General features: G+C 41.8%; 1 protein-coding gene across 1 annotated transcript; it reads right to left on the bottom strand.

Moving 5' to 3' along the window:
- Nucleotides 1–1,662: 1,662 nt before the first annotated feature.
- On the bottom strand, nt 1,663–12,662 carry lmx1a (LIM homeobox transcription factor 1, alpha). The gene is made up of 8 exons (XM_071487669.1): nt 12,354–12,662; nt 11,611–11,791; nt 6,076–6,296; nt 5,157–5,335; nt 4,440–4,517; nt 3,978–4,062; nt 3,404–3,586; nt 1,663–2,320 (listed from the first exon to the last, which is right to left on the bottom strand). The coding sequence occupies exons 2-8, from the start codon at nt 11,787–11,789 to the stop codon at nt 2,178–2,180; spliced, it is 1,068 nt and encodes a 355-aa protein (XP_071343770.1). The 5' UTR covers nt 11,790–11,791; nt 12,354–12,662; the 3' UTR covers nt 1,663–2,177.
- Nucleotides 12,663–13,071: the final 409 nt, after the last annotated feature.

Here is a 13,071-nt window from a genome sequence, read left to right as displayed (position 1 = left end):
TTAGCTGACTCACCCACTAGTGCATATTAAGCATTTGATCACTGTTGGCATACTTTCTGCAATGTGTGATGTGGTACAGTGCCCTCCCCAGCAGCCCTGGTAACCCACATTTGACCTCCTCCATAGGATCCAATACTGTGGGGTCAGTGGGGGAGGTGGCACAGAATCTCTGAGGTTGCCAAACTGCCACAAAGTGTCAATTTAGCACATTTAATGGCCAGAAAGCTCCTGTCACTAAGTGGTGCGGAGGTGATCTATTATCAGTCTCAGCTCAATGTGTCACACCGGGAACTGATCCAACATTGAGGGGCAACTTAACTACCACCACAGTAACTACAGAATATTAAACTATCTTGAGCTGGGACTCACATGATATTATATATATTAGGGATGATGCACATTTTGTCAAATAATTGTCTAATTTAAGTATGAAATTTACGCAATGGCTGTGTTTATTGGACCGAATATCCCTGTGTGCCTGTGCCAATAGTGCAGCAGAAACATGCCCAACACTTAAAATATGTGCAGCAAATGGCCAATGGAGTATCTTTAGCAAAGCGTGTGCATCTGTCTTGGCGCTGCAACAGCATGAAGCCAATTATAGCGGTTAAAAGACAGAGGGTTTGTGGCCTATGGCTGGCATGAGGGGTGCAATAAATAACTGAACTGTTGACAGGAAACTGTTTGGCTACCGTCAGAATAATAATGAGGTTATTGCTACCCGCTGCGACCGTATGATCACGTTTTGATTATTTTTCTCATCCCACCCACTGCTGTTGGCAGCCATATATATGTGCCAACTGTGCACAGACTCGTGCACAAGAAGGGAGAAGGCCCTGCAGGTGACCACGTTGGCTTCCTTCCCTGATATTTAAGTCTGGCTTTTCTCCCTTCATCTGCCTCTGAAGATACAAGGAAATGCATTATGATACTCCGGTCCCTTCAACAAAGAGTGTTGTTCCTCCTAACACATGAGCATGCACACATGCACATGCCAGCGGACACTTAGAGCAGATACAGACACAGATACAAAGACAGACTCAAAGAAACACACACAGTATACTCTGCTCTGGTTGGCAGTAGCATACCACGGTGACAGACAGTTAGATTGTTCCTGACCATTGACTTGCGCTCTCTGCTCTGCAAGGTCTGATTTCATAGTGGGATATATGAGATGGGTCCAGGAGAGGGTTCATGGCTGGGGCAAGGAGGCACTCCATACAGTGGGGCTTCATATCTCTGTGTCACCCTGGGCATTCTCCCTTGACACAGCTTTCAGCCCCTCCGTTGTCTGGAACCCCCTCCCTGGGTTTTCTCAACCTCTCTTTCCCCAGGATTGGTGCATTCCAGCTGGGCACAGTGCCTGGGTGGTCCCCCCCACCCTTCCCCTTCCAGTCCGCTTTGACTGGAGGAAGGAAAAGGCAGAAAAATGCAGCAAGGGCCTTTGACCGTGAGGAGCACAATGTGAGCGTTGATGATGGCGGCGTGGATGTGATGCTTACCTGCCACTGACCCATACTGCTGTCATAGCCCAGCGTTTTACAATCTGATGATCCATCCAACGGCCAGGGGAAGATGCCTCGCTGACCTGTCACCTAGATTGGACTGATAAGCACTGAGGATGGACTGACCCAGGTCTAACCCCCAGCATGAATGCCCCATCTTCATACTAACAGATCTGTCTGTGCTTTATACTTACTGTGCCACACACTTCACTCTGAACGTTAACTGTATTGTAACGTTATTTATTGATCATTGTTGATTCCTTCAAGATGAACAGCATACACACATTGTGAGAATAAATACAAATACACACCCAAATGGCTATTTACATTAGTATATGCAATTATAATCTCATAACCTAACATTCAAACATAGTGAGAGAGGTCCGACAGTGTCATGCATACACAGGAGACTTTAAAGAGCCTGTGTTGTACAGTGGGATTGCAAAGCATGAGAGGCAGTAGTGTAATTATGTTTACATGCAGGTGCACATGATATATCCACCCTCTAATAGCCTGATAACCACTGATTTAGAGTATATTGCATGGTGTCACAGTGTACCCACATCCTTCCTCAGCTACCTTGTGCATTGCCCAAAGAGATAAATGATGAGACCAGAGAGTGATGCAGGGTGAGGGAGACGGACCATTCCTGACTGAGTCCAATTGTCACTCTCAGGAGGTGAAGTAAGAGTCCTGCATGGAGTAGAGGCGGTCAATAGGAGTAAGCAGAGAGGAGTCACCCAGGGAGAGGCAGTCGCTGTCAGCCACATGACAAAGAGGGTCTCTGTCCATGTCACCATACAGGCCCTTAAAGCCTAAAACAAAGAGACAACATCATTGCTTAATCAATAACTTGTGTATATTCCAATCATTGATTAATTTTCTGATCTGAAGAGAGTTTGAAAAAATAACCCTGGTGATGATGGTTTGGGCTTGAAACTTAAAAATTTTAATATGAGATGTTGGAAGCAGCAGGTGGAGGGTGCGGACTGTAATCAAAGCATGAATGCATTGTGGGATTTGTAGGATACAGTGTTTTTGGAGCTTGACTCATCCATAGGACTAAAAGCCTCTGCTTCACCAGTTCTGTTTTTAATCCATCTCTTTTGAGTCTTTAGAGTTTACTGGTGTACCGGTGTAGGTAAAAAAATAATTTGGAGAAGTTGTTAAGAACTTTTAAATTAGTTTGCACTGTACATGGCATGATTAAGACACCAGGGACAACTAACAATTTAATAAAATCCAATAAAGAGCTGAAATAGTACTATCTTTGTAAAGTTTATATAAAGTTAATACAGAGGTTTTGATTTGCATCAGTTTTGTGGTTTTGGTGTTTTATGTTATATTTCAGATGTGATTTTGTACATTCCCAGTGTACAATTCAAAATTTCCTGATACATTTATGAAAACTGAGATATTTGCCATTGCACAAATTTAAAGTTATAAAAAAGTACTTTTTAGGAATGTTTGCTGACCTCAATTTGAGGAATATTTGCTATAACTTAAATACATTTGTAAAAGTCATATAAACATGTGCCCTAAAAATAATAATGATAATAATGATTTACATTTTACATTTAAACATTTAAGTTGGCTTGAAACGGAAATATGAGTCATTCTGCAGCATCAGGACAAAGAGCAGCACCACAGGAAACATGCTGAGTGGGATCCAAATATTACTATTAGCATTAAACTAGTACTATTAAAAGAAAGACACTATTGTGCATTTTAAAATAAATATCTCATAACTTTAGATTTCATACTGACAAAAAATAATGCTATAAAATTAGGTCTTTTTTCATGATTTCTCTCTTATCTCATTAGTCGCTGAGGCTTAGAGCAATACTGTGAACATGTAACTCTCTATCGTGCTATGACAGCGCTGCTGAGGTCTTTACCATAGGGGTGCATGTGATCCCCTGGCATCTGAGGTGGGGTCAGACCCTGTCTGAAGGGGTCCATGTCATAGTCCTGCTGCTCCAGTGTGGTGAGCCCCATCTGCTGCTGCTGCTGCTGCTGAATGTGGGAATAAGAGGACCCCAGGCGCTCCATCTCAGAGGTCAAACCACCACGGGAGGGCGCTGTGGGACACAGGAGTTCACTGTTGTCTGTTTATGACTTTCGGTGAGCTTTTGCCTCGTTATTTAGCCTCTTTAGAGCTCTATTGATGTACTTTTACTTTCAAAACGCACGTCTGCCAGAAACCTTCACGCTCATACATCAGAATCTGCTGCCTTTCTAATATTGATTTTGTTACATTTATCTGTTACTTGAAAGACCTCCTCGCTCTTTTCAAAATAATGTTTAACATTATAAAATGAACTTTTATTGCATATGTAGGATTTCTTTTCCCAATTACTGAAAAGGAAGTGGTACATCTCGTGTAACTTTTTCTTAGCATACACTGAAAATATCATGAATAATTTGTGGATATTGAAACAGTTGTTAAAAGATTTTTCAGCAGTATAATACCTGTATGATGTGATGGGTGGTCACGGTGTTCCTGAGTCTGCTGCTGCTCCTGCTGCTGCTGCTGCCTCCTGGCCAGTTTCTTCATCTAAAAACGTGCATCACCACACATTACAGCTAACTGTGCACACAGGTCTATTGTAAAATTCCCTCTCACTCTACAGCCCCTCTGCCACCCAGGCATACGAGTATGTTCACACAATTGCAAAGTATTAACAGAGCAGTAAAGGACATCTTTCAGTGGAGGAGGGAAACCACACATGAGCCCACTTTGTGAGGAAATATGGGGTTTAATCTACAGTGATCTCACAGTGAGATGTCATCAGTTTCCTGTATGAAGAGATAACCAGGCTGATTTCCACTCTGGCATACAAATACAGTGCAGAAAGAGTCCTTTTATTAGCAGCGCATATGACTGTGTGTGTGTGTGTGTGTGTGTGTGTGTGTGTGTGTACTTTGTATTACTTTGGCTCTTTGGTTCTGGAACCAGACCTGCACAACCCGGACACTCAGGCCAGTCTCTGCTGCCAAGGTCTCCCTTACCTTGGATTAAGATTCAGGGGGAAGGAGAAAGAAAGAAAGGGAGGATAAAAAAAAAATAGGAAAATATAAAGAGAGAGGAGGTCAGTTGAAGGTTGAAAACATCAGTATCACCTCACTAGTCCACCTCAAACAAGGAGGGAGGGATAAAACATTTTGAAATGTATTGTTTGAGAAATTAAGACTTTCCTAATATCTCTACTTATTGATTTTCTAAAGTCAAGTCTGCTTTGTGAGGAATTCAGTGACATAGTCATGGCTGTAGCATATTTACCCACACAATATGTCCAATAGCAGTACAGTAAATAAATAAAATGTTGTCACGCTTCATGGCTAACTTCTATATTTTTGCACTGAGGAGTTCTTTCATTTCAGTTCTTTCAGAAAAGCTGAAACACAATATAATGTTTTTCTGTTCACATTCTGATGTAGATGGATATCTACTGCTGTGGTTGCAGTACAATTTGAAGACTTAAGCATTTAAAAAGATAAATCTAGTATTATTTAGTATATATATTTAGTATAGTATTTAGTATAGATTTTTAAAAAAGGACACATCCTGGAAGTCTCCACACTATTTCAGGCGAATTTCCCCTTTGTATCCTCCAGACATTGTGGGCAGACACAGAATAAACACTTTACCTTTCGGCAAGGCTTGGATGAGACCTCAAAAGAGGCTTTAAAAGTCCGTCTTTGTTGAGTGGTCAAAATAGTGCGAGGTCTTTTAGGACGTTTGCTTTCCAGGTCTTCTGATCTAATTCGTCTGCTGGTAACTCTCCCAGATTCCTCCTCCTCCTCTTCTTCTTCATCATCACTTTTACCTAGTGGATAGACGTGATTGAAAAGATGTTCAAGTCACTCACATAAAAAAATTACTATTACTGAGAAAGATTCAGATTAGCACATTATTTCCATTTAGTTATTCTGCCTTTTCTTTAAGTTTAATCACTTCCCCATCATTTGTCTGACCTCTGCCTTAGTTTGTGGTTTCCTACATTTCCCACAACACCTTTCAATAACCTAGAATGTTAGAATGTCCCTTAACAACTTGCATTCATGAGTAGAAGGAAAAACCCATAATATTAGTTACACTCATAAATATTAAAGGCAAGGGAGTTCTATCTCTTCATATTATCTTTCTAATGTCTAAGTTACAGGAGCAACCCACTAAATATCATAGATTCAAACTTTGACCCTGTTTGGATCAATGTAGCACAGATTCAATACTGGGTGCATTTTTTTTTTAATATTCCTGTTTTTACCCAAGTTAAAATATGATTACTCTGACCCAGTGTACTAAATACTACAAGCTCAAGTTTTACCTTTAAACTGTCAATTTTCTGTTTTATTTGTACAAAACAAATGGTGTTCTCCACTGCCACACCATAGTTTAGTTTTTATTATATAACCCAACAGTAATGTAAAAAATAATACAAAGTTGTTTTTTTCGGTGGTTTTATACCCAGTATTGCACTGGCACTGAGTCTGTTTTGACGCACTGTTTTGTACACAAGTACACACACACACACACACACATACTGTACAAACACAAAGCCTGTACCTGTGTCAGAGGAGGTTGGGCTGGCCAGACACTGGTGGTAGTCCTCTCTGGCACACAGTAACTGTCCCTCCCTGAGGACGCAGCGGTCTCCAGTCTGCAGGCGGCAGGAACAAACGCTGCAGGTGAAGCAGCGCAGGTGGAACACAGCGGCCCCAGCGCGCATCACCAGCTCTGCAGGAGAGACTGTCTCCGCACATCCCCCACAACGCACTGCAAACAGACTGGAGAGATGGAGGAGAGGGTGAGGGTGTAACAATTGGAGGAAATGGAGAATCTTTGAGAGCTCAGTAAATAACAGAGCGACGCTTTTGTTTCGCTGAGTAGAGCTGGAGCAAAGCTGAGACACTTCACACCTCAGTAAGTCAAACATGCTTGGTTGACTTGGGGAATGTTGCTGAGTCGAGCTGTCACTCAAAACAACTGCCAGCCTGACTTCTCCCCTCTCCCCCTCCTCCTCCTGCCCTGGCCACTCAGACACGTACCCTTAGCATGGCGGGTGTGCATCTTAGCGCCTGGCAACCAGGACTGGTGGGCTTAGCCTCAGAGACTGTTGCCGTGGCTCCGGCTGCCATGTCCGAGGCTGTGCTCCTGGGGAGGCGGGAGAAAAGCTCTCGGCAGGCCATGGCTCCAGGCAGAGGGGGGGAATCAGATCTCCCGGTGGGAGAGGCTGAGCCGCCGGTCCCAGGAATTATCTGCGGAATTATCCCTAAGTCTGCTTAACCAGAGCGGGACAAAGACAGAGCCGGCCCCCAAGCAGCAGGACCATTGTCCGCTGGCTGGCACCGCGGCATTTTGGGTCTGTCACGCAGGATGATGCGTCATCATTCTGGAGCTGGCGTTTGTCTCCAGGCCTGACTGGGTCACCAGACCAGTCAGCACAGAGGCATGAGAAACTGACAGCTTTTTTTTCCATGTTTTTGTTTTCACTTAAAAATACTGAATACAAGCCTTCGTATATCACTGATTCAACTTTTTTTCTTGCAACTGTGTATTGGAATTAGTAATTGGTATTATACTGATGTGAAGTTTTCACATAATTTTCAGTGAAAAGTTGCTGTGTCGGTGGTACAAAATGACAAACTACAAAAGTGAGCATAAATATTAGCAACAAAAAACATAATTTAATGTTAACTTTCATGTAAAACAAATATTGCATTGGACTGTCTTTTGAACGTATCTAAAACAGAAATTTAGCAAGAATACAAAGACTCAGACTAAACATAAAGCAAACACTCAGGTTGAGACATCCCTGTCAACAGCGCCGGAGCTACAACATCCTAAAGCCAAACATTGCTGGGACCTCTTACTGTTGCTGTGGGGTCGCTAGGGAAACGGTAAAGCCCATTCCCAGAAGCTCAGGAGGGTCAGTCCGGCTGCTTGACCCATCCGAGCTGTCTGCCCCACGGCCTCAATGGTATGCACTTTAATATGGCCAACATACCGTCTGTGGTATGTGGATTCCTGTGGCAACAGAAGATGCAACTAAATATTTTCAAAGGAAGCGTGGCAGAGTAAACACTTGTGATGTTTTTGGGTTTCTCTGATACAGCAAAGTACTTCATATAATGTCTCGATGTGATGCTAATGCTGGATGTCAGTGAAGAAGAAGCTACGGGCATTAATGTTGTGAGATCATTAGTGTTTCGAGAATCGCTTTTCCATTACACGCCTTGTCCAGTTTGCCTTATTATCCCCACTACTCTTAAGCCTTGTTAATGCAAAGGTAAGAGTACCTCCAATACTTATGGAGCAGCACAAGGTGTTTAATATTTCAGAGTTTCCGCTGACATGACTGGCCCAGAGGCCCTGCCAGGAGAGCGGGAACACTCAGTCACGCTGGATTTAGACACAATTAGTGACAAGATCATTCCAGAAAAATAAGTCAGCAAAATCCTGTGCCCCTCCACAATGACACAGTCCGGGTAAGTCACTCTCAAGGTAGATGCAATGTATAATAAGATGAGTGTTTAGCAGAAACACACACACACACACACACACACATATACACACACACACACACACACACACACACACACACACATTTACCCAAAGAGCTCCTCTCTCATTGTTCCTGTCTTGACTTCAGTGCTGACCTTTGGCAGTCAGGGAAACAGACTGCTGGTCTGCTGGACAAGCAGAGAGACAGATCCTGTTTCTGGATCAGGTTAACCTGGATCCTTTGCTCAACACACACCAACAGAAGCTGTGTATCAGATACAGATCTGCGGGTCAAGTGCACCGCTGATCTGACGACCAAACTGCTGTCCAGTGCACCTGTCCACTGAACCATTCAGCCAATCTAAATCTAGTGACAATCTAGCCAACCTAAACATCACATTGTCAGACAGGAATTTGCATACTGCTTCATTAAATTACAGTACTGTCTCATTTACAGTATGTATTATGTGTCCTGTGGGCTGCTACAGGTCAGGCTCACAAACTATATAAAATATATGCAAAATAAAATCATGAAAAAAAAATGCCAGAATTTAATTACATTAATAAAGTATTCACCAGATGTAAATGTCATTCTTTTAAATTTGGAATCATAAAAGAAATATTGAAAGACAAATATATTAATTTACTGAGAATGGCCAATAGAAAATAGATTCATCCAACCATTTAAAGAGATCAACTCATCATTAATGAGTCACTAAATTTAGAAAAGCTCCCATGGTTATCCCAATCCGATGAATATTATCACTGATGTTGATGAGATTATTATTATTATTATTATTATTGTTATTGTTGTTGCTGTTGTTATTATTATGTGATTTAATGAGAGTCTGTAGATGTCAGTAAAGAAAATCATGAAGTAAAAAACACTTCCGCCAAGGACATCATGATGTGGTCAAGAAAATTATGGCCACTAAATCACATTTTCCTTGTAACTTATAACTTATAAATTAAATTATTAACTATATAAAGTTATACCGGTTCAGTAATTTACATATATGTATTCAAACTACTGTTACACATCCTAAAAAACATCCTAAATACCCGTCTCACACTTTTGCTTTATAATTGATGGTGTTGATCTTGTTCATTTTATGTTTTTAATTCAAATCTGAATTTTCTTGAATACTGATTGATTTGGTTTCAGTTTGTTTCCCTCCTGCCATGTCCTTATCTTCTTTGTTTTATATGAACCCTCTGCATGACCTAGTAGAAATGTACACATTAATCATGATATATAATGAATATAATAATTCAACATTCTGGTACTAGTTATAACCTCTTGGACTCAGCAAGCACTGATACATTTTGAGTAAAAGAAATGGTGGAATTATCGTCTTTAGCTTCCAGGAAGAGGCCAAACCTGGTGGTCTGTCAGGGCCTCACTGACCACATGAGCACAGGGACAAACAAGGCAAAATTCAGACAGAAGATACAGCGTGGTGTAAAGAGACAAATGTTGTCACAGTGTGGAATAATCATCACTTTCGGGATGAGCACTTTTAATAAGGTGAGAAAAAAAACCCTCATAGTGGACAGAAGTGGAGTTCATGTGTTGTAGGGTGCCATAACCCCAGACAGGGAGGATAGGGGGTGGGGGCTGGGGGGGTGATGGAGACGTGAGACCTCAGAGGCGGAGCTTTGGCACAAGGCCTCCTGCTAATTGGTCAGGTCAGATATCTCACGGTCGGTTGGGCGTCATCCCATTGCTCAACACAGGGGCTGCTGTGAGCAGAGCTTTCCAGATGCCACGGCGCATAACGCCAGGGCTCATGGAGCGCACTGTCCCCCAAAATAAGTTCACACTATCCTCACCCTCTCTCTTCTAGGGATGCACCAGACCTTCTGACATATGGCTCTACTCTCCTAATTACCTCTCAGTCCTGCTTTTCTCTCTGTGCTTTGGCCAAGTCCTATTATCTGATCATGCTATAAGCACCTTGAATTATGTGGTCCTCTGAAAATCCTCTATGATTTCCATGAATCATCAAGATGCCAATTAGAATGTTTATATAAGGGCTTAGTTATCATTAAAAACTGACATTTTTTAACTGTTGTGCTGACAAATACTGTATTTGCAAAGGCACGTGGGCCTCCAACACCACTGCAGTGTAATTTTAATTGGCCCGGAACATGATGGTGGAGGCACATTTTGGACCAGTAAGTGTACTGTAACATGTCTTGTTTCCCTGCCGGCTTGGCTGAAACACCATCACTAAATTGTTCAGAAATAATGTGAGCTGCTGCCTTTTGGGTTGTACAGTTTTTGTCTTGGCTCTTGTTTAGGTGAGAGCATGTTTTGGAAGAAGAATGAGGGGATGAGGTGATGGGCACATATAAGGGAGTCAGGCAATGGGTGATGCTGGGAGTTTTGGGGGGGGGGGACTACCTCTTCGATGAGACCATATGTTGTCCCCAGCTTGCAGTTGCCACGCCAGTGAGTCTCGAAATTTTAACACATTTTGACAATGTGTCAGTTGAGCTCTACCCCTGATTGTGTGCTGTATGTGTGTGTGGTGTTTGTGTGTGTGAAGGTGTGACCATGTTGTGTGTGTCTGTGTGTGTGTGTGTGTGTGTGTATGTGTGTGTGTGCATGCGTGTGTATGATTGTACAGTATGCAATAGTGTTCTCATATTCCAGCTCCCTTGCCACCCCTTCCTCCTACAGTCACCTTGTTCTTAGCACACTGTGCCAACTTCCCTGGAAGTCAGCTTACACCAAATACACACACATACACAGCTACACAAACATACATAAGGTATGTAACACAATCATTTTTGCCATGAACTATAAAATCTGACCATATGTACTGTATGCAACACTATGAAGGAATATGTATATATATATATATATATATATATATATATATATATATATATATATATATATATATAGCTACATTTAAGGTATTATCAAGAGAAAACACTCAACTCTCTCTCTCTCTCTCTCTCTCTCTCTCTCTCTCTCTCTCACTCTGTCTCAAACACACACACACACACACACATTCTTAGTCAAGGTCAGATGTGGACAAGGGTTCTGTTGTGAAAACTGCCTTAATATCACAGGATAATTTTTGGACAGGAGGCCAAAAAATAGAATGAAAATGAATAATATAAAACAAAACAAAACAAACAGCCTAAAGTACATTAAAGTACATAAAAGTACATTACAAGTGTCAGTAGATATTTTTTTCTATAACATGGGCCATACAACATTATAGGAAAAACATCTAATGGCACCAAGTCCCAGCCATAGCCTATATTTGCAACACATGAGCCGAAGCTTGACACAGGACTAGAAATCGATTTAATTCTACTGTAAAAACAATTGCATAAAAAAAATGGGATGCAGTTAAAATGTAATATATATATATATATATATATATATATATATATATATATGTGTGTGTGTGTGTGTGTGTGTGTGTGTGTGTGTGTCTGTGTGTATAAACCTGGAAAATGACATGACGGCTTGGTACCAGTGTTGAAAAGTAATATACATGTGTTTTTTTTTATGATTTCAGCTGTCACATCAAAGGAAACCAAACAATAACACAGAGGTTGGAGGTGAGCACTCACTCAGCATAGTCCCGCTTGCAGTAAAGTTTGCGGTCCCGCAGAAAGCAGGAGTTCTTGAGCGCGTCCCCGCACGCCGCACACCGCACACACTGCTCATGCCAGAGGCCGTCAGTGACTCTGAGCAGGAATCTGTCTGTGATCAGCCGGTGGCATCCGGCGCACACTGCCCTCTGATCCATATCTGCAGTGATGGGAAAATCCTCTCATTACAACACTTTTCCAATCAGCAGGACGCGGATGAAATACAGTCCTGGCTAATTCGGGCTGTGGCAAACTGAAGAGTGGGCAAAGTTTAATGAAGGATAATCAAAACGCGACCTTGGCTTTAAAAAGCGGCTAAATTGTCCACTTTTGAATAAAAAGTGAATGTTCCGTGTTGAAACGACAATTATTTTAATTGTTCCGGACCGTTATTTAAACTGACCAAAGACCAAGTTCATTTGATGACCATGTGTATTAGATAATGCGAAAAATAAAATGAAATTAAAAATTTAAGTAATTTTTATAAGTAATAGCCTAAGTAATTTTCTAAATAAAAGTCTTACAAATTAAAGCTGATTAATATCATTATGTCATCAAGTTGTATCCTTCTATACCCATCATGCAGTAGTAGTAGTAATCTAAAGAGACATAGTGATTTTGACCAAAGTTAACTGAAGCAAATATATATATATGTGTGTGTGTGTGTGTGTGCGTGTGTGTGTGTAGAAAATTAAATAAAAAGTTTAAAAAAAAACTCCTACCGGTAAAATGCTGAGAGTTTCCTGACGATCGCAAAGTGTTTCAGGTTGTAACTCCCAGCTCCTCTCAGAGCATCTCCGGCGCTCAAAGTCCTGCTGCAACTTGCTGCTCCGAGACTCAGACAGAAGCGCATCAAAGTTTCTCTTCCGAGCTTCAGACGATCTCGCCGAGTCCAGAGTTATTGACTATTTAGGCTATCTATCAATTATCCTATTAGGAGTGAACGGGAAGGACACAGAGAGAGAGAGAGAGAGAGAGAAAGAGAGAGAGAGAGAGAGACTTCCTCCATGTGCAGGTGCATGTTATCTCTCTCTCCTCCTCCTCCCTCTGGCACTCTCTCTCTCTCTCTCTCTCTCTCTCGCTGTCTGTCTCTGTCTCTTTCTCACTCTCTCTCCTCCCCATGCTGAAAGCCAAAGTTACCATACGCGCACATGAAAGGATTTTTTTTCTGTCCATTAGAAAACAATTATAGTGTTCAGGAAGCGATGAGCGGGTTAAGAGGTCATGCTGTAGCGACCCTGTGCAGTTGGAGTTCTCAATAGCGCCGTCAGACTTAAAGTCTCATGTCCTGTTGCCCACCATCAGGATGGCTGGTGGCTGGTGAAGCAGGGCGAGGGCTGGCCCGCTGTGCACTCCTTGAAGTTTGGTTTTATAAACAATCTGGTTGTTAGTAGGCTGCAGATGAGCTCTGTTTTAGCTTGAAGAAACCAGTTCAAGAAG

This window comes from Trachinotus anak, unplaced genomic scaffold, assembly GCF_046630095.1.
Source record: "Trachinotus anak isolate AG129_WGS33_773 ecotype Australia unplaced genomic scaffold, CSIRO_AGI_Tana_v1 ptg000010l, whole genome shotgun sequence".
Lineage (NCBI taxonomy): Eukaryota > Metazoa > Chordata > Actinopteri > Carangiformes > Carangidae > Trachinotus > Trachinotus anak.
The sequence above is the reverse complement of the archived record's forward strand: the minus strand, read 5'-3'. Positions and strand labels throughout refer to the sequence as shown.